Raw genomic sequence first — 21822 nt, 5'->3', positions numbered from 1 at the left:
AACCTCCAAAGAAATTTCTGGAGTGAAGGATAGACTATGTCTCCCTAAATACGCCAGTCTGGCACAAGGATTATTTTGAGTTGTCAACCAGGAAGTACTCTCTCCTCTACTTTCCAAAAGAGAAAGTAGGAAAGAGTCTCAAACTCATTAGCAAATGGAGTGGAGGGGATTTCCTAAACAGAACACCAATGGCTCATGCTCTAAGATCAAGAATTGATAAATGGGACCTCATGAAACTGAAAAGCTTCTATAAGACAAAGAACATAGTCAATAAGACAAAACAACCACCTGCAGATTGTGAAAAACATCTTCATTAACCCCCATCTGATAAAGGGCTAATATGCAAAATATAAAGAACTCAAGAAACTAATCTCTAAAACACCAAACAATCCAATCAAAAAATGGGGTATAGAACTAAACGGAGAATTCACAACAGAGGAATCTCGAATGGCTGAGAAGCACTTAAAGAAATGTTAAAAGTCCCTGTGATCGAGTAAATGCAAATCAAAACAACCCTGAGATTCCACTTTGCACTAATCAGAATGGCTAAGATCAAAAACTTGGGTGACAACACATGTTAGCAAGGATGTGGAGAAAGAGGAACACTCCACACCACAGGGGCATGTGCTCCATCCACTATGTTCACAGCAGCCTTATCTGTGATAGCCAGAAGCTGGAAACGACCCAGATTTCCCACAATGGAAGCATAGCATAAATTTATACAGAAATATTTCTCTTCTCTCCTGGAAAAGTGAAAAGATGATCTGTGAGGAAGACTTCATGGGTCCTCACCAGTCTAACCATAACTCAATAAAACCACATAGCCAACAGCGTTCAGGTCCCCCACAGTTTGCCACACTAGAGTTAATGTGGCCTTTTCCCCGTTGTGTTTCTTCCATTAAAAAAAATTATGTTCTTTCCTGAAGGTACCATATAAGACAGCTCTGACTACTTTTTAAGATTTAGATTTTTCCAAGTTTTCTCCAATAGGCATATGGACTAAATATCTCAATAAGCATGATATGTTTTTTTCTTATTAATTAATTTTTCTGAAGGCATCTCACATAAGAGCTTAGAAGAGTAGAGAAGAAAATATTTTTCCTCCAATGTCATAACAAATGTCACATAAGTGATAAGGTGACTCATGGAAACAGTATGGATATACTAATCCACTCCAGGTAAAATTCAAAAAAGTGACCATGATTAAGAAAATAGGACAGATACCTATGCAGATAATAAACACAGCAGGGAATGCAGCCTCCATGGATCCTTTAGGACAATGGTTATCTCTTTTGACTTGAGGGATCCTTGGTTAGAGACTGCTGAGTCTTCAGCCACTGTTGGGTTAGGGCCAAATAAAAAGTATCGCCCTTTGTGCATTTTCCAAGAAAAAATTATTGAAATTTGGAGGTTCAGTAAGCTTAATTTGGAAATCCTTGCCTTTTTATACACTCAGGATAAAATAACCCAATACATTTTTCTAGTAGAATAAATCTGAATTCTAAATAAGCAAAACAAGTTTCCAAGATGAATGAAAGTGAAAAAGGACACCAAATGAGCTGCATCGAGCTGGACCTATGTCTCATAACCACATTTGGTTTAATAGAGCTAGCCTTTTGAAGTTACTCAGCTGATACTTAAAACGTACACATTCTTTAATATGTCTAATATCTCTGAATCTTTAAGGCTGCTGTAACAACTGAAGATGCTTTTCTGCTCGGTAGATCTTAAAAATAATTTCTAAACCTTCACCTTCCTTGACACTCTTTTCTGAAAGACATGTGAGCTTTAAGAACACTACATACTCATATCATAACTCCATCAGGATACAATGTCTACAGGGCAAAACCTGTTCCCTCTAAACTTTACCCCGTAACCTGGCAGATGCGTTACACACCAATCTTCTGCCTAATAGATGATGAAGAGTTCTGCCCAGTCTCCAGCAATTTCCCACTGCCCATTTCTCCAGGCAGAATCCTACAGTGACTCCCCTCCTGGTCCTAGTAAGCTGTTCCGCTTGCCTTACCACATTCACCTCTTAAGCCTGGAGCACAGGTCTTCATCTTTTGAGAGATAACTTTAAATTGAAACATTCTGAGAAACAGATGAAGAAGAAAAATCCACTGAAAGAAAATTCAGAAAATTTTATGTTCATGAACCATTCTAAAAAAGAAAAAAACAAATTTTACCATTTTTGTTCTCAAGGTTTACCTTTTTTGAGATTGTTTTGCAATATGACCCATATACTGAAACATCGCCTCATCTAAACAAAGGGGAAACGTGTCATCCACTGAAGAACCATTCCCTTATTCACTGAGAATAATTTTCTGTTACCACCGTCTTCCTCACAGTGTTCTAGAATTACAGCCTGGCCATGAACCATGAAAAGCAGTTCATTTTTTTCCTTCAGTATTTTATGCTCACTGGTGAAACTTGTGGGGAGAAACACTATGTATATTTTTCTAGAAATTAGAACAAGACAGTGTAGGTTATAGCTTAGGGAGGCTTTGAAATCATAAGAAGTATACACATTCCAAAGAAATCTGAAAGAACAACTCACCATCATGGGGAGGGGGCAGCTCTCTCTCACTAGGTTAAGTCTCTCTGCCATTTATAGCAGTGCGCTTCTCCCTAACTTCGTGGAACAATGTCTGCCCAATGTTATAACACAGAGAAGAGGTACGTTCTTAACAAAGCTGAAATTATTAAACCCTCAACGAACATCGATGCCTACTCTGAAATCCAGTTTGATTGTCTTATCAGGAAGGGGTGATAAAGAGGCTGGTTGGGATAAGGCCAGCTCTGGGTCCAGACCTTCGCTGCTCCTGACTTTGACTGCCGCATGCACTGTTTAACAGTCTCCCCACATTTCAGGCTCTGCCTTTTGACTTCTCCCCAAAAGTTCATGTTGTTCAAGTTTTCAAAATTGCCTTAGAGATTTTCCCCAAACGTCAAAGTCCTGAGTTCCTTTATACCATGTCCAGCAATAGGTTTTGATTTGCATTTATTCATGAATTCATCAGAAACTAGTCTTTGATGCCCATGACATGTAATCACAGTATTGTTCTCAGACCTACATTTTTAGATATTTGAGACCTCTGACAATACCTCAATTAAACTCTTATTGAATACATAGATGACCCAAGACACGCTGAATATACATGAGACCTAAGAGGTATATGCAAATAAAATTTAATGTGTTCTCCTCTGGTCAAACAAGTTTGGGGGTAGGGTGGGGATAAGCAATCATCAAGCAAGTTAAAAAATGGGAATAAGGCCGTGGCATGGAGATGGAGTTAACTGAAAATGTTACTCATAGTGTGGTGCGAGTTTACCCTGATTCCCCCACACACACTCTTAATGAGTTACTTTGCTCTTTTTATATGGTGCTATTTTACAGAGGATGTAGCCCCTCTGTTCTTTTCCATGACCTTGCATTTTCCAAGCATCCCTCTCTCTTCTGTTATCATTTTCTTCATCCCCATGGCATCATTGTTTTCAGCCCATGGCCCTGATAGTCTTTACCTTAAAAGAACGAATTGCCTTCACTGCACAGACCGTCCCAGTTGCCCAGTCAGTTTTCTCAGTTCTCTGTTCTGTTTACAATAGTCAACTCAGTCACAGACTCTACTTCCTACACTACCCAGCCTGCTCCAGCCTGGCCCCTGACCTCATCACTATAGAGACATTGCTCTTGACAAAGAACTCAGACTCCCAAACCAGGGGGCCTTGCACTCTCTCCACTAGCTTTCCTTTCCTGAAAGTACCCCCAGATTCTCTCTAACTCTCAGGTCTCCCTCCAGCTCCAGTCACAAAGTCAATTAATCAACCTAATACCGCAACCACAGTTTCTTACTTGGGCAACTAGGGAGTGTAAAGCCTCACTTGCATGTCACCTGTGACTGGAGAGCAGTACCATACCCAGTATTAAAGATATCAACTCCCGTGTTAATGAAGACAATGAAGGCTCAGATTATTTGCCCGATTCTGTTTTAACCTCAGGACAAAGCAGGGTGATTGCTTTCTTAAAGTCTCTTCTTTCATTTGTCACATTTAATTATGTGTATGTCTGTATATGTGGGTGTGTGTAACATATGTGTGCAAGTGCCAGAGATACTGGGTGCCCTGGAGTGGGTGTCACAGTTGGTGGTGAGCTTCCCGACGTGGATGCTGAGGAACAAACCAAGGGCCTCTGAAAAGAGACGCAAGTGCTCTTAACAATATATTAAAAACAATAAACAAAGGATAATCTAAAACTTAAGATAACAGAAGCACAATTTGATGCCCTGTTTTCATTCAGTGGTGATAACCAAGTATTTCCAGTGACAAATATGCATTTTTAATGTGCTATTTTGTGTCTGAAAACAAGCTCATTAATAAGGCTGCCAACATAGGTTTTCAAAAAATTTTACTATTTAGCCTGGACCTGGTTTGACCTCACCATCTATATCAACAACAAACCATCTTGAATGGGACAGAGATAAACTCTGTGTTTTCCATTCACCTCACTCCTGATTCACACAAGTCAGCCAAGTATTGAAAGTGAGCAAAGGATGACTGTGCCTACCTGTGACACCTCCCTCCTCCCCCAGCCGACTGGCTATAAATGACTTCTCTGAAATTTAGTTTATTCTTCTGTAACTTGAACAAGCAAATAAAACCTACTCAGGATGATGCTGGGCTTATGTAAGTCTTGTAGGAGGTCATTCAAAGCGCTTAGCATTTAGACATTCAAACACTGGGCTCATTTCTCTCCCTTCTTTTCTCCTTCCTATCTCAATGTGAAACATCTGAGTCTGGGAGTCTTCCCTCTCCTCTGTCGTTTACCTTCCTCTATGATCACATGTTCCCAGAACATGCCAGGTAGTTGCAAGATTAGGGGTGTGTCCTAACGCAGATCCTAAGACAGAGGACAAGATGATCCTCGAGGCACATGCAAGATGGTTTTTGCTAGTCAGTCTCTTGCTCCAGGAAGAAGCAATGCCCAGCCTTCTATAAGGTGAGATGCACAAGCTGTGCAGTAATACAATACTCTGTGAATTACCTCACTGTTCACATCAGCACAGGGCTGTGATATTATCCTACCAGCCCAGGAGTCTGTCTTCATCAGTACATCCAAAGGCACCAGTTTTAAGGATTTAGTATTCTTACAAAATGTTTTTCCTCTCCCTTCTGTATGTAATGGGTCAGGGACAAACACCGGGTTTAACCGCTACTTATCTCTGATTCCTTCTGCATTTGTTTAATTAAGGGCATTTGGTTTTGATAACCCGAGTTAAGCTCTTGTTTTAGTTACTGTTCCCACTGAATTCTATAGTGGAATTTAATAACTTTACCAAACTCTGAAGTAATAAACTATTTTTGTATCTGTAACCCAAATCATTCTCACTCTGATGGTAATCTACACTATCTCTTAAGTTAATTTCACCTAATGTTGGCATATTTCTAAGTGATTCTTCTTATACTTCCTATTACTCACATTAAAATCACATTTATTACAATGACTTGCCAGGAGTCCCCAGTGAAGGAATTTAATTTTCAAGTTCGTCATTTTAGTTTTGAAACCTGTCTGTATGTGGAGAGATGACTTGTGATATGGAGCCTAAGAAAATGGGAATTCATCTTTTCCTGAAATTGGTTCTCACTCTCCATGAGTACTACAAATGGTAAAAACAAATATCAAGCCCAGTTCTACTACATCCTCTGAGTAACTCCGGAAGCTCTGTTTGTGGTGCTGGGAACCAAACCCAGGACCTTCTGCATGACAAGCAAGTGCTTAGCCACTGAACTATATCCCCATAACCTATGGGGAGGGATGATGTTATGAAATCATACAAAGGCAATGAAGACATATAATGGACAAAGTTGACTACCTCATTACCCACCTGTGTCTGTAAGCTGTGACACAGTTCACCACAGTTCTTCACCGTGAGTTCCATGAACCCAGGAGCATCAAAAGGAAACATCTCTCTTTCTCACATCAGCATCCCAGTCTTTGGTGTTTGTCTTGGTTTTCATAGCTCTCTACAAATCTATTGTTCGGCTTTCTGTCCTGTGCCATGGTTCCCAGGCCCTTCGTTGCAGTCTCTATGAACTAGCTGTAGAACTCCTGCGCCTCCAAAGCCAACCACCTACTTGATACTTATCATCTGTGTATTCATGAACAGGTCTAACTTATTTATTTTTTGTAATTCTAATCAAGTGCTAGGACTTCAGGTACCAAATATAGTCCAGATGTGCCCAGGTTTGATGTTGATGTGTAATCCAAAATGGCTTTATTTAACTACTTACTGCATGGGTGGATTTTTGGCCCAATCATAGCTGCTCTAGGCTACCATGTGTCCCAGCCCCTAGCTGTCTGCTCTCCTAATTTGGAGATCTTGTGGATCTTGGAAAGTTTCTCAAATTTATCACAGAAGGCCATTCTGCAATAGAATAAAAATACTCTCTCCCTCAAAAAACACTGCATGATGAAATTTAATCCTCAGTATGTGTATTTGAGGAGGTCTCTGGGAGGTGTTGAAACCATGACCCTCATAAACAGGGTAGCAGTATTTAGAAGAATCCAAACAGACCCTGTTCCTTTCCATTGGTAAATTTATAGCAGAAACGGTTATCTATGAAATCCCACTAGCTATTAAGTCCTATTTCAGTTTCCAACCTGCAGAAATATTAGAAGTAAGTCCATATCCTTAATAAGACTTCTTCTGCCTTGCGACATTTTATTATAGTAGCCTTAAAAAAAGCTAAAACACAACACAACCCCATTCTCCTTGACATACTCTATAGGGAAACCAATCTATTTGTTGATTTCCTGATGGTTAATGTTTTAAATACTGTTTATTGACAGTAAAGTCTGGCTTAGGAAATCACCCATAGTCTGCTACTGTAAGGACATCATTTATTATTGTTTCTAAATGTAATTTATGTTAGGAACAAACATTTCTTTAGTTGTTTTTCTAGTCAGTTTTTCTTGGGGGGCGGGGGGGGTGGCAGAATTTCCAGGTAGACTCTATAACAAAACCATACTTTCTGACACTCTGTTGGTTTTTTCCTCAATTACTGCTAATTTTTCCCCATTTATTCTTTCCTACAAGCAATGACTTAGTAATTACCTGTTACTACAATCACTCATTATTTATGGTCACAGGAGACAAGGGCTCCTATAAAACATCAGATGTCCTCGGATAACTGGAAACATGGCAAGCTACTCTTTAGAGAGTAGCTGTGATTCAAAATTTCAGGTTAAGGGTTTGTCTTAATTAGGTTTCTATTGTTATGATAAACACCATGACCAAAAGCAACTTCTCGGGAGAAAAGGGTTTATTTCAGCTTACAGTTCCAGTTAATAGTCTATCACTGGGGAAATTTAGGGCAGGACCTCAAGCAAAACCGTGGAGGAATACTGTTTGCTTACAGCCTTTCTCCTCATGAGTTTCTCAGGTCACTTATACCACCTCAGGACAGCCTGCCCAGGAGTGTCACTGCCCATAGTTACCTGGGCCCTGCTGTACCTCACATTCAAGAAACTGCACAATAGATTTGCCCACAGGCAAATCTTACTGAGGCATTTTCTCAGTTGAGATACCCTCTTCCCAAATGATTCTAGTTTGTGTCAAGTTGACATAAAACTAGGCAAGACAAGATTATTTTTCTTCATTAATAAAAGAATGACGGAACTTACAAACTGGCAATAATTGCATTTTGTATCATCTACTTAGAGGTTATTGAATAAGAATAGGGAGCATAGAGTCTAGAGAGACAGCTCAATAAGTAAGGTTCTCACTCTGTAAGCGTGAAGGTCTGAGTTTCAGATTCTCAAAATCAATGTAAAAGCCAGATGCTATAGCATACTACTCCTACATTCACACAAGAGCCAGAGACAGGAAACCCTGAAAGCTCACCAGCCAGCTTGCTTGACATCATTCCCAGCAGTGAACAAGATAATCTATCTCAGACAAGGTGGAAGGCAAGGACCAACACTTGAGAATGTCCTCTAACCTCTACACACACTGTAGCACCTGTAGACACCTACACATGAATGCATACACACACATTCATATATGCACACAACCGATTATATTCATCACATACCAACACATAAAAAGAATATAAAAATGATTATTATATGCTGTGTACTGCTTCAATTCAATGAAGCCAAAACTGAAAATTACATCATTTGTTCATGAGTCCAGTTGATTATTTTTCTCACTGACTTGAGTGCTCTTACAAAACAATTTAGCAAATTAATGATACAATAAGATAGGCTTAGTATACTTGAAATATATAAAATATATTATATTATATATATTATATAATATATAAAATATATTATATATATTATTCAAGCTGTATATATTTGACTGTATATATATATATATTATGCAAGCTGTATATATTAGACATACATGTGAGCACATGTGCATGTGACCAAAGATCTTCCTCTACTGACTTCTACCTTATGTTTTGAGACACAGTTGAGTCACTTTTCTTTGTCTCTACAGAATATCTTTTATTTCTATACAGAACCCACATATTCTCATGCAGGCAAACAGTGTGTTTCGAACATATGAACATCCAAATCCCTCCAAGAACCCCTCCAACTCCTGCTCCCGCTTGCTCCAAAGACTCCTAGTATGTTCACCTGCACCCTTAATGTCCTTTCCTTTTTGTTAAAAGCCCACTGAGTCCAATGACTACTGCCTGTTGGAATGTTGATTGAGCTTAGTGACTTGATTTTATATAGGTAGCCATGGCAGCAGTGAGCGTATGGGAGCTAGGTCATGCCCTGGTGACAGCCTTTCACATTTCATTGCACTCTTCTCAATCTCCCTAGCTCTTACCTTCTTTCTACCCCTCTTTCACAATGTTCAACATAGGGTCTCTTTATTTATTGACCTGGATGGAGTTTTCCACTTTAGCTAGGTTAGCTGGCCAGTGAGCCCTGAGGAGTCTTTGTCTCTGCCCACTTCTCTACCCAGCCCAGTCCTAGAGTTACAGGTGCATGCTGCTATGACCAATGTTTTTCATGGACACAGGATTGTGAGTGCTCATGTCTTCACGCTTGCATAGCAAGCACTTTATCTACTGAACTATATCTCAAGTTCCTTATTATTCTGTTATTAATGTTATAGATAAGTTAGCCTTTCAGAAGACTTTCCCACCTCTCCTAGTCTTGTGTACTGTAAGGGTTTACCTGTATAGGCCGGTACTATAAAAACAATGCATTCCTATTTACAAGTCTACTGAGTAGTAGGGGAGATCATTTCTACCTGTATAGCTTACAGTCTGAATCTCAAACTTCAAAAAGAAAAGGGCACACTGATTAATAGAATGATGCACATAGAGAAAGAAGAACAATACCCTCACCCCCAACACACACACACGAACAATCTAATATCCACCACCTGGGATGTGTTACTTTGCATGACAGACAGAAATTAAAGTTGCGGATGAACCAATATTGCTAATTATCTGACTTTACCTAAGGTCTCTGGATTATATGGGTGAATCCAACATAATTTTCCATGTGACTGATAGGCAGGAAAGTCAAGTGATATAAGAAGGGATTGAGTCAACTTTCCTACCTTCAAACACACAGGCCATGAGGCAGGAGATGTAGGTGGCTTCTGCAAGCTGGAGAAGTCAACTGAATACTTTTTCCCTAGACATCGCAGAGGGAAACTAGTTCTGCTTCTCTGTCCAGAGAAGCCAATGTCGCACTTTTGAACTACAGAACTGTAACACATTTGTGTAGCACTAACCCACTAACTTTGTGCTAATTTGACTGCAGCAAGAGGAATAAAAGACGATGTATTTTTCTACTCCTAGAAGCAAAAACTTGAATTCGAATGCAGTTTGACAATTTGTTTTTGCATATTCCATATCTTAACAACACTTTAATTGGCCTCCACAATTAAAAGGCCAACTATTCTATGCCAGTTAAGCAAACACAATGACCCAATTAAAACCTGAGGTCTGACAGTACAGTAACACATGGATTATTCCCTCTACTTAAAAAAAGAAAAAAATAAACTCTCTCAAGGATCCATCTTGACTTATGGATTACTGCAAAGTGTAAGCATAATACAGCTTATCAGTCAGTGAAGGAAGCTTTGCTTTAAACATATTTCAGCTAGTAACTGAGACAGGAAAGTCAGAATTACATCATTATGTTGCAGTCCCAGGTAATAACCAAAAGGAGAAAGGAGATAGCTCCTGGCCGGGAATCAGCTAAGGGCAAATTCAGATTGTGTCCAGTTTTCTTTCCTTGCAGCGAGCTCATCAATACTTATATACACTTTACAGACTTAAAAAATATCAAACAGAAACTAATATTTTGTAGCACACAAAAGCAATGCAAAAATTCAGATTTTTGGCATTTACAAATAAATTATATTAGGTATGGTGATGGCCATGTATTAAAATGTGTGTGTTCCGTTTGTCATGTAACAACAGGACAGAGCTACTTTGTGGGATGCAGAACCCAAAACGTTTTCTTCCTTGTCATGAAAGGTTTGCTGGCTCCTTCTCTAAGCAATGACTCCCACTAAAGCACAAAAGAAGAAGCATATGGAACGCTCAGGAAATATTGTCACCAATAAATAAGATTAAAACTAATGCAGGCTCCTTGTCACCAGCCAATTTGTGGGGAATAACCACGGACAGAAGAACATGGGCGGAGGGACTGCTAGGACGCACTCAGCAGAACAGGATGTGGGAAGGTCCATGGGGAGACTTTGTTTTCTCTGACAAAAGCATTTTCTAGGGGAAAACAAGATCCTGGAGGTAAATCTATAGATAAAGGGGATAATTGCAGTATGTCAATTCTGGTTGGATTCTGACAGAAACACTAAGAATTACAAGGTAGTCATGGTAAGTTCACATATGGATATTAGTAAATTGTCAATGTGCTTAAGTATTACTTTAAATTTTTTCTTCTAAGTTCCTAGAGCAATGGTTCTGAACCTTCCTAATGCCACAATCTTTAAGATAGGTTCTCATATATCAGTGACCCCCCCAACCATAAAATTATTTTCTTTGCTACTTCATAACTGTAATTCCACTAGTGTTACCAATCATAATGTTAATTCTAATATGCAGGATATCTGATATGTGCCACTAAAGGGGTCATAAGTCACAGGTTGAGAACAACTGCTCTAGAGTGTTCAAGGGTGTGACTCAGTAGCAGAGCACAGGCTTCACATACATAAGACTCTGGGTTGGATGCCCCACACTTACACAAGTAAATGAATACCCTTTCTCTTTCACACACCATTTAGATGAAGTGACATAATATCTGAGATTTACCTTTAAATTTTCTAGTAGGGAGAGAAGAAATGAAAAATGAGATATTGACTGAAATTAAGTTATAGGACTATTATAATAGTCTTTCTATTTGTATATGTTTGAAATTTCACATATTTTTCAAAGGCATTATTTCCCAAAGGCCTTGAACTTCATGAAGAAAATAATTTTATAACCACAATTTTTCTCTAAGTATAAAGAAACCAATAAAGAGATATCAAAAGCAAAGGATGTTCTACATTTCAATATTGCTTAAGCTTCATACTTTAGTTCTAAAAATGTCAATAAAATAAACTTCAGCAGAGACACGGAAGGACATTTCAGTGGTTGAGATCTGCTGTGTATGGTCATCACATTGGACCTACTTTCATTTTCAAGGCCCTTTGCAAACTACAAGTCCAGCCCAATCATTTCTCATATTACATTCTAGCTATGCTCAAGGACAGTCTAACTCCAGAAGCATTAAAGGCTACAAACATCACATCCTACCAGTAAGGGCCTGCTGCTTCTCATATGTCCAGTTAACACCACCAAGTGACTATTCCCATGTAGTGAGGGCTGGTCTCCCAAAGGCCCCACATCAACCTATGTGTTATTCATGCTCCTCCAGGAGCAGGCATTGCCATCTTCCCTTCGTGCTAAGAACTGAGAAACATGAACATGAAGTTTGCAAGAGCAGTGAAGGGCCTGAGCCAGCCTGGTTGCCATTTGGGTGAATTTCAATGACAATGGCCTTAAACCAAGGCCAGCATCATGCACCTTCAGCTTCTCAAAAAAAGCTTGGAGTCAAAAAAGGTTGAGATCTGGGTAAGTTCAACCATTCCGTTGCTGGGCTCTGCATCTTGCGAAGAGCAGCACATGTCTAGCTAGGAGCCAAGGAGACAATGAAAAGGAGTTTCACTGAATATTGTTTAAAACAGTGAATTAATTAGTTATCAAATTAATTAGCATAACGTTCCCAATAAGAAATGAAAGAAAGGACAGTTTATGTTTTCAACATATACTAGAAAAATGAAAATATAAACTTATACACTACAAAATACCTGAAAAGAATAACATAACATATATAGTTAAGGAAACAGGGTTACATGAAGAAGGCATATGACAAATAGAAATTCATTGCACAGCATAGGTCCAAAGAAATGGCAAGCAGATAGGCCCATAGCATGCAAATGTCTTTATAACTTTACTAACAAATACTAGAGATGTGTCTTTAATTTGGATAAGAGGATGGATGTTGATTTTAGAAAGTCTCATTATAAGGCGGAAGAATTCAAGAAACTAGGAAATGGGTATCTTAACTATAATTATACTATTTTGTTCTTTTTAAAGATATTAAGGAAAGATGGTGAATTTTTACTCTTTGCTGAGTGTATATTGAGACAGTAAGGATACTTGAGCACTTCTACTGTTTGCATTTAAAAAAAAGTATAGTGAATGAATAGTAACTTAAGAGTCAAAGAGACCTGTAAAGCGGTTTCACTGAATATTGTTACCTTAAGAAAACAGAGTCCCCAGGTGACTCTTAAACCCAATAAGAAATAGAGAGGAAGTTGTCTTAATAACTGGTGAGGAGAGCCTTCAGACAATGCTTTCCTCAGGCTGCACAGCTAACAATGATCAGACAGGATTCCAGTCTCCAGTCTCTGCCAGCTCCATTTCAAAGCTACCACAATGTTTACTACAATAAATGCTGCTTCACTGCTCAACTTGAGATGAACTGTTTCAGATAAGACCTTTCGGGCAACATTCTTATTCAATATAGCTCCCAGTCTCAATTATTCAATGTCACTATTATAAAGTTCATTTCCAAAAAAATAAAAATTCAACTTTCGAGAAGGGAGAAAAAAATCTAGGTGGTTATTAGCATGAATGTTTCCCCCTTTTTGGATTACTTTGTGGTTGGAACACTGCTAAGTTTGAATGTATAGGCAGACCAGACACAGACTACTTGTCATATACAGTTTGTCCTGTCAACTCTCAACTTTAGATACCCATCTTAAGAATACCCAGGATGGTTCTCATTTTATTATAGCTTGGGCATGTTCTGACACTCTTTAATTTATTTTAGGCAGTCAGAGAAATCCATGACCTGATACTTTGATGATCTTTCAGTTATCCATAAAAGATCCCACAAGTGCACATCTTATTACAGGCCAGCTTGTGAACTCGTTCATCAATGTTGCAGACTAAATAAGTTCTAAGTAAGAAACAAGAATCACCTCTGAAATCTCATGCTATCAGGAAAGTCCGTGAGAATGAAGGAATCAGGGCTAAACCCACCATAAGAAAAAGTAAATTTGCAATGCTCTTTTAAAATAATCCTTTCTAGCCCGTTCCTGTGGACTAGTACCAGAGTTATCTGTCTCCTATTTATTTAAGCTATTCTTCCCTATTATAAATAAAATTATTTATTGTAATTATTTATTTTAATTATTTATTACATAAAATAATTATTAAAATTATTATAAAATAAAATAAATAAAATGTTTTCTACTTTATTTTAAGACCCAAAGTCAAGGAACTAAACTCTTCCTCATATTAACTAAAAGCTATTATTTTTATTTTTGATGTCATTAATTGATTAATTCATCATGGAGTAAATATCCAACTGAATACTTTGTGCCAGGCATTGTTCAGGATGCTTTGTTGTATCACTGAATAATAATACGATAATCTGTACTCAGGGAAGCTTACACTCTAGCTATAATAATCGAAGAAAGTCATTTAGTGGGACGGAAGAAAAAAGACTGTCACACATGCAGCCTACTTTTGAGAACCTCCACACAGACAGGGCCATAGGATGTCTTGGTCTCATTTCCCATCATTCAGCATTGATTTCCATGACTCAATTAAAATTACTATTGGAAAGATGTCATTACTTTATTCCTAATTGAAAAGTCCAAGCAAGTTTTTCTTCCTCTTAACATCTAGTTACCATGTGGAGAAAACTGTTGATCTTGACTTTCTAACCCTACATTTTAGGAGACATAGACTGTTTAACTTTTTCCAATGGACTCCACCTATAGAAGTAGACTGTATTCACTGTCATTTCTTTGCATATCTCCTTCGTGTGGATTAAACTCTCAGTGCTATTAGAGGAGCCGTTCAGGACCTATCATAGTGCCTGTCCTACTTAGGTTTCTTTTGCTATGATAAATAGAAAGCAACTTGGAAAGAAAGAGGTTTGTTTCCTCTTATAGGTTACAGTCCACCATGAAGGGAAGTCAGATCAGGAGCTAAAGACAGGAATCAGAAGGCAGGAACTGAAGCAGAGGCCATGGAGGAACCCTGATGACTGGCTTATAGTCCATGGTCCACTCAGGTTTAGTTTTTATACATTCCGGGACTACCTACCCTGCTCAAGTATAACACCTCCCACAGTGGGCTGGGCCCTTTGAGCCCTCCCATCAATCACTGACTAAGAACACATTGCCAAATCTTTTTAATCACTCTCTTTCTCTCTCTGTCTCTCTGTCTCTCTGTTTCTGTCTCTGTCTCTCTGTCTTTCTCTGTCTCTGTCTTTCTCTCTCTGTCTCTGTCTCTCTCTCTCTTTCTGTGTGTGTGTGTGTGTGTGTGTGTGTAAGTGTATGTGTGTGTTTAGCCAAAGAGTTCAGAAGAAGATGTCAGATTCCTTTGAGTTGGAGGTACCACAGTCTTGAGCAATCTGATCTTGGTGCTGGAAACTGAACTCAGGACTTCTAGAAGAGCAGCAAATGTTCTTAACTGCTGAGTCATCTCTTCAATCCCTAGAATAAGGCTTCTTATTTAAGATTTATTTTTATTTGTTTGTTTGTTTGTTTATCTATTTATTCATTTATGTGAGTATACTGTCAGTGTCTTCAAGACACAGCAAAAGAAGGCACCAGATTCCATTACAGATGGTTGTGAGCCACCATGTGGTTGCTGAGAATTGAACTCAGGACCTCTGGAAAAGAGTCAGTGCTCTTAACTGCTGAGCCATCTCTCCAGCCCCCTAGAATGAGTTTTTTTTTTAAAAATGTATTCTCTAGAATAATTTTTGTTTTTCCAGGCCTTCTTTGCCTTTGCAAATGAAAAAGCCAATCCCTCCAGCTGGTATACCCAACTGAATATAATGGCTCTTCTGCTATTCATAATTTTTAATGATTCAATTGTTTTTTTAAAAAAATTCAGTAAACAACGGCAGGAGAAACTGTTCTGATATATTTTAGAATTGAAAACAAATTCAAAATTATCACTGTGCAGAGATTTTTTTCCCAAAACCTGTTTGAATTACTTTCTTCCTAGTAAAGTTTGAAGCCCTCAAAATTACAAATGAATTTTTATTCACAATAAATGATGACAACTGTTTTGTTAACTATTCAAATGTAGCATTTACAAAATGTCTAAACAAGGTTGACCATTGTTATCAAATGGACTTCTTTCTCTTTGTTCAAAAATATCACAATAGCAAGAAAATGTAATTGTATTCCCAAGCAAGGCCTCTCTGTTCCCTTTTCTAGTTTTAACGCAATGAGTAAAAGGCACTATACAAATCAACCTGTCAAGAAATGATTTACTCTGTAATGGACCAGCGCTGCTGGAGACTCATTCCACTTCCACCAAGAGATCGTTTTGTATAACAAGAACAAACCATTAAGGGCTTACTGATACTGTGATGACATATTAAATTCTGAAAGAGAATCAAGGATATTCTGTTCAAGTTGCCACTGTGTCTACCACAACCGAATGGATGGACTCACCATCCACACAGTATTTGAGTGGTTGAGAGAGGAGTCTTTCTAACTTTAGTCCTGTCTTTGACTCAGCCTTTATTTATTCAAGACATTGACAAATCTAGCTGTTGGAAAACACTGTCCTTTATACACGACATGGTGACACGGTCTGGCCACCGGGACATCAAGGCAGCTGAGATTACTCACAGAGACTCTAAGAAAGTCACAAAATTGGGTCTGTTAACATATCCCTGGAAGAGAAGGAAATCTGAACTAGTTCGTGAAGCACAAGAGGACCCTCACTTCTCCAAAGACATATAAGCAAGTTAATGACTGCTGAAGAGGAAGAGCCTTCTTTGGTCATATGGCTACCTATACGTTGTCTGTGCATCTATAAATCACCATAATTAAATTCCTTGCCTTACAAAGCTAGACTTGGGTGGAATCGTTTCTTTCATCTCCTGTGGGTACCAAATTGGGGATTGATGGACATTTGTTTATGTCTCAAGACACAGGAAAAATCAATTAACACTTGCTTTGGGCAAGGAGAGCTAGACACCACCTACTAGTCCCAAAAGGAGGATGAGGTATCAGAAATGGAGTCAGGTCTGTATTCAGATGCATCCTGTGCACACAGCATCTCAAGCCTGAGCCATGGCAGGAAGAGGGCATTTGGTACCCAGCTGAAAGGCATTTGGCTGCTCTGGAGCAGGGATGTTTCCTGTGCTCAGTGCTCTTTCTACACACTCTCAGTTGCCCACTTACCAGCAAAAGGTGTGATCCTCTGTGGTTGGCACCTGCTGATAAGGGTAATTATAGCATTAGGGGAAGCAAGCACGCCATCCAAGGGTAAAAAACAACTCTAATTACTACTCCATCATTTTACTCCCTGAAACTGTTTTTGTCCCTTTAACACAGAGCTTACTCAGAGATTAAATTAAATCAGCATCTCTGTGAAGACAAGCCTTTAAATAGTGATGGGGCTAGGGGAAATCACCTCTTTAAATGAATGATGTATGCCTGGTGAGGTGAGTATTTGATATTTACAACACCAGGTTGCACCTGCTGGATGATATTTTGAATGGTTTCCATGCATTTCTGTGCAAATACAACCAAAATAACAACAGGAGGAGTGAACACACCAGTTCAAGGGGAAAAGCAATCTAGATCTTATAGAATGACCACAAAGAAGTTCTTAAATTATCCTTACACCAATAGACCACTTTGACAGAAATACCCTTTAAAAACCTAACACTCAAAAATTTAATTTGATACTCCAAATTTGAACCTAATAGATAATACAACAAAATTGGAATGAAATTTACCTACCTTTATTTTTAAACTGTTTCCAGATTTAAAAAAAAAGTCTAAGACCTTATCCCAAAGAAAAGTAATTTCTAAAGAATGCATATTATTAAACATTACTTCACTGTATCAGAATTATATCAATTAGACACCTGAGTACCGAAGCAACATGAGTTCATAAGCCTTCTGCTAGAAAATATGATACTGAAAAAAGGAGACAGAGGAGCAATTCACAAATGACTTAAGAACCAGGAAAGACTGGCTTGTTAGGTATGCATACTATGGTGGCCCAGAATCTCAGAGAAGCCCACGAAGCGTCCAGAGTCTCATAGTGAGCATGCCCATGAAGTGCCACCAGACATACCACTTCTGCTCGACACTAGAATAAAAGGTTCTAGATAGCTGTCGTCAGGTGGGATGGCCCACACCGTCCTCCCTCACCTCAGACTTCCGAGATTCCACAGTGCTTTCTTATCACCAAAGCAACAGTCGGAAATGGAACTTTTGACTTCTATAGCTGCCATCATGACTGTAGAGGCACTCGACTTTCAGGAAAAAAAAAAACTTCTAAATTTAGTAGTGAATCAATAGGAAACCTAACTAAAATCAAATCAAGCAATTCTTCCTAAACTTCACACATAAAAACAAAAATACTATAACTCAGGTTGTAGAGAAAAGGTTCTCTTGTTAATCTAGAATGATGGTTCTCAACCTGTGGGTTGAAACCTTCTGGGTGGTTGCACATCACATGTCCTGCATATCAAATATTTGCATTATGATTTGCAACTGCAGCAAAGGTACAGTTATGAAGTAACAATGAAAATAATTGTATGTCAGGGGTCATCAAAACATGAGGGACTGTATTAAATGGTTATAGCATAAGGAAGGTTTGAAAACTACTGTTCTAGAATGTAATAGAAGTTTCCTTGTAGGAGTAAATTATTTCCATGTCCAGGAGATATGGCTTTGTTTCCAAAGTAAAAATAATAGCACAGCCTTCCTTGTTTGAGTGGACTTAGACGTCCTTCCATCCCCTGTGTGACTTTAACCAGAAGTTATTTCAAAGATTGGACACAAAAGAATCGGGTTTACTTTAACAAAACCACTATCTGATCATTTCCTGGTCTCAAACAAACAAAGAGAATGGTAGCAAAGCCTCATGCTTAATAATTAACCAAATTCCTCATCATCTAGTCTGTTTTTGAAATAACAAATAAAATCTTTACATAGTTTCTTCTAATCAGGATGAATGCCACATTATTTCTGAACATAACCCACAGTGGATAAGACCCACAGCTATGTCAACGAGTATCTTATTACTAATAAGGACAACAAAAAGAACATTAATTCAAGTTAAGTGTTATTTACAAGCTGTTTTTCTGAGATACAGTGAAAGGTAAAAATAGCACCAGATCACCTCAAACTATGAAAAAAACATCTTACTGTAAATGTTGGAAACTTTTACAAAGATGTACCTTGAAAGCATTATTATTCCCTTTTTCCTGTGTTAGCCTGAATGTGTTGACTGGCTCAATTCAACAACTCATGAGACCAAACCAGGAATAAAATACTAAGGTAGATTGCAGACCTAAGAATGACAAAAGCTCATTATCTTTGGGGATTTTTTTTAAATCTGATAATTAAAATCTTGGCTTAGAGACCTATTTTTTGGAGTTTTAGAACAAAATCAATATTGAACTTCTCATGCAATGTGAGAAAAGAACCATAGGCTTTCAACTGCTTTTTTAACTGAATTGCTAATGTTTCAATTAACAAGCATCACAGAGAAATACTGCACCTTTGCCTGCCCTTAGCAGACAGGAAGACTTGGTTACTTTTCCAGATGTTTCTGGTTGCCATGGTATCCTAGAATGCCCTCCCTCACACACATTTTTATTCAAGGCAATAACCTTCAAGTCGTTTATTGTCACAACAGAGTTAAATGAAGATTTTTGTATGGCCCTGGTAAGGGCTGTTCACACACCTGTTGAACAAAATCAGACACGATATAAAAGCCTCATAGAATAATGTTTAGATATTTTATAAGGAGATGAACTCAGTTCTTAGTTTACATAAGTGGTAAGAAGTCATTAATCTTTTTCAACAGAATTTATTCCAGAAGGCTATCTCCAGGTGGAAATTCTGTTTTTAAGATCTTTTCAAGTTTGCATTCCTAACAGAATATTTCTGTGGCTAAAATAAAATTAATTGCATAAATCATGTGAACCATATCCATGTTTAGATGAAAAACTTGCCCACAAAATGCGTCAGAGATTTGAAATCCCCAAATTTATTAATGTTTTCTGCTATTCATTTTGTAAACAAGCAAACAAAATAAATAGGCTAAAATCTCATTTTGTGGCATTGCTGCTACATGCTATATTTATGGGTAAATTTTATCTTTCCATGCAACCTCTGAAAACTAGATTGAGCTAACACTATTCACACTGAAGCCCATGGTATGAGCTATTCTTTTTTTCTAATCTTTTCATTATGTAAAATCTGCATGATTCCTCTGAAATCGTAGGAGCATACATGCTGATATTTCTAAGGATGCTTTGGAAGTTAGAAACAGTGTGCCCCCTCCTTAACCATGAGCAACAGGAGGCCAATAGAACTGTCTTCTAGAACAGAGCTCTTTCCCTCTGACATGATGGAAAAATCTAATATTTCAATATTAGAAATGTAAACGCAGCAAAAGTTTTCATTAACTGTATTTCTCCACACACCGTGATGTTTTAATTTCATATGAGTGCTTTTATTGCACTAATCAGACATTGAAGAGGCGCTGACACATGGGGAAACTGCCTTCTGAATGTCGTACATGTTAAGCCAGAGGCGTATAAGCACCTGGGATATGCTTGCTATTCTCCACATGCAAATGACATTCTGCAAACAATTAAATATACCCATTAAAACAGTGGGGGAGTGAGATGGAAAGAGCAAGTGTTAAGAGAGGAAAAATACAATGTGCTGTTCTTATCATGCTCCCATTCAGCCGATGTTAAGTGAGTTTGAATGCGGTGCACACACAAACCAGAGGGATACACTCGTGTCACAAGATGCAGGACAACTCACACTTCGTTAATTACAAAACTATAATGATCTGACCGCCAGCCCCTCGCCTCTCCAACACTTTTCCCATTCCTGCACAGAAAGAAGACACACCAAAAGACCCTCTTCTGGCTAAAGAGAAGGGAGGTGTCCCTTGGGGACCCCTGCTTGCAATCGCCCAACACTTTCCCTGTAAGTGGCTCCACAAGTTCTCAGGCTCCAGCGCCAGGAGTGCAAGTTCAGCACCACGGACAAGGTTCCTGGCACCTCCGAAAGAAGGGTGTTGAGGCCCTGACTCTCCCCAACTCACCGGTGTCTGCTGTGCTGGCAGTCCCGAGCGCTTGGTGGACCCCTGCTTGGAACTTAACCTTTTCCACGACTCGGCAAACCTGCCCCGGCTGGCGCTGCGGCTGCGCCGGCGGCTCTCCGCGCTGCCCTCGCGATCAGAGCAGCCTCGCTCCATCTCGCCCGCGTCCCTCCACTTCTTGCCCATGCTTAGCAGCGTGGCCGGGCGAGCCCGCGCCCTTGGCAGCGCTCGCAGCAGCCTGCGCTCAGCTCTCTCCTGCGCCGCCTTCGCCTAGTAGGCTCCCCGCCTGAGCCGGAGCTCCGTAAAGCTGCCAGCAGGCTGCGCTTGCGCTCGCGATTGGCTCAACAGGGGATGGGGCTGTGAGCGCCACCTGCGCCCCAGCCCGCTTCCTCATGCACCCCAAATTGCTTTCCACCCGCAGCCACCGCTTTCAAAACGGGGGAGGTAAGGGAGCGCACGGCCCACGCCTGGGATTGTGGATCCACTGCTCTGGGAGTTTCTTGCAGTCAGTGTGCCCCACCCAGTCTCCAGGCCCTGGGGACCTGAGTGCAGAAGCCTGGGTCACCCACTGGTGAGTGGGTGGAGACTCCAGTTGACTTAAACAAAGAGAGTAAGCCTGGAACTTTGTCTGCCTTCCTTTCTGTTTCTTCCTTTTCATCTCTTCGCAACAACTGTCTTCAAGTATCCTTAGGGAGAGTCCAGCTTCATCTGCCTGTCAGGTGCGGGGCTAATTCCTCTCTCTGCTTGTCAGGCTGGCTCACTGGGCCTCAGACTTGGCTGCACATTCAAGTTTCCTGAATAGCTTTTCATTTACACACACACACACACACACACACACACACACACACACACACACACACACACACACTGCACGCGTACTATGAACTGTAGCATGTTAAATGCTGATATTCCCGATTCCTGGGTTGGGGACTCATATAATTATCTGGGCTATGCCTGGGAATCAGGATACTACAAATTTTACTAGAGAGTGGGACATAACTCAATATGGTGGAACACTTTCTGGCATGTGCAAGGCCCCAGGTTTTATCCTCAGCTTCCTAGAACTAAGAGGGAGAATCCCCTAGTCGACTGACTCTCTTCTCCCGCTACAGTTAAGCCCAAGGGTCTGTATTAAGGAGCAGTGCTGAGGAG

The 21822-nt window shown here is 39.5% G+C and overlaps 1 protein-coding gene across 1 annotated transcript in view; it reads right to left on the bottom strand.

Annotated features, from left to right (window-relative positions):
- Trpm3 (transient receptor potential cation channel, subfamily M, member 3) overlaps positions 1-20856 on the bottom strand; it is an 884432-nt gene extending 863576 nt beyond the window's left edge. Inside the window, exon 1 of the mRNA NM_001191562.1 lies at positions 20674-20856. Within this exon, the coding sequence (NP_001178491.1) occupies positions 20674-20856 (183 nt within the window). The remainder of the gene's footprint in view (positions 1-20673) is intronic.
- Between the last annotated feature and the right edge of the window lie 966 nt (positions 20857-21822).

This window comes from Rattus norvegicus, chromosome 1 (genome assembly GCF_036323735.1).
Source record: "Rattus norvegicus strain BN/NHsdMcwi chromosome 1, GRCr8, whole genome shotgun sequence".
NCBI classification, from domain to species: Eukaryota; Metazoa; Chordata; class Mammalia; order Rodentia; family Muridae; genus Rattus; species Rattus norvegicus.
Note: the sequence above shows the minus strand (reverse complement) of the source record. Positions and strands in the feature narration are given on the sequence as shown.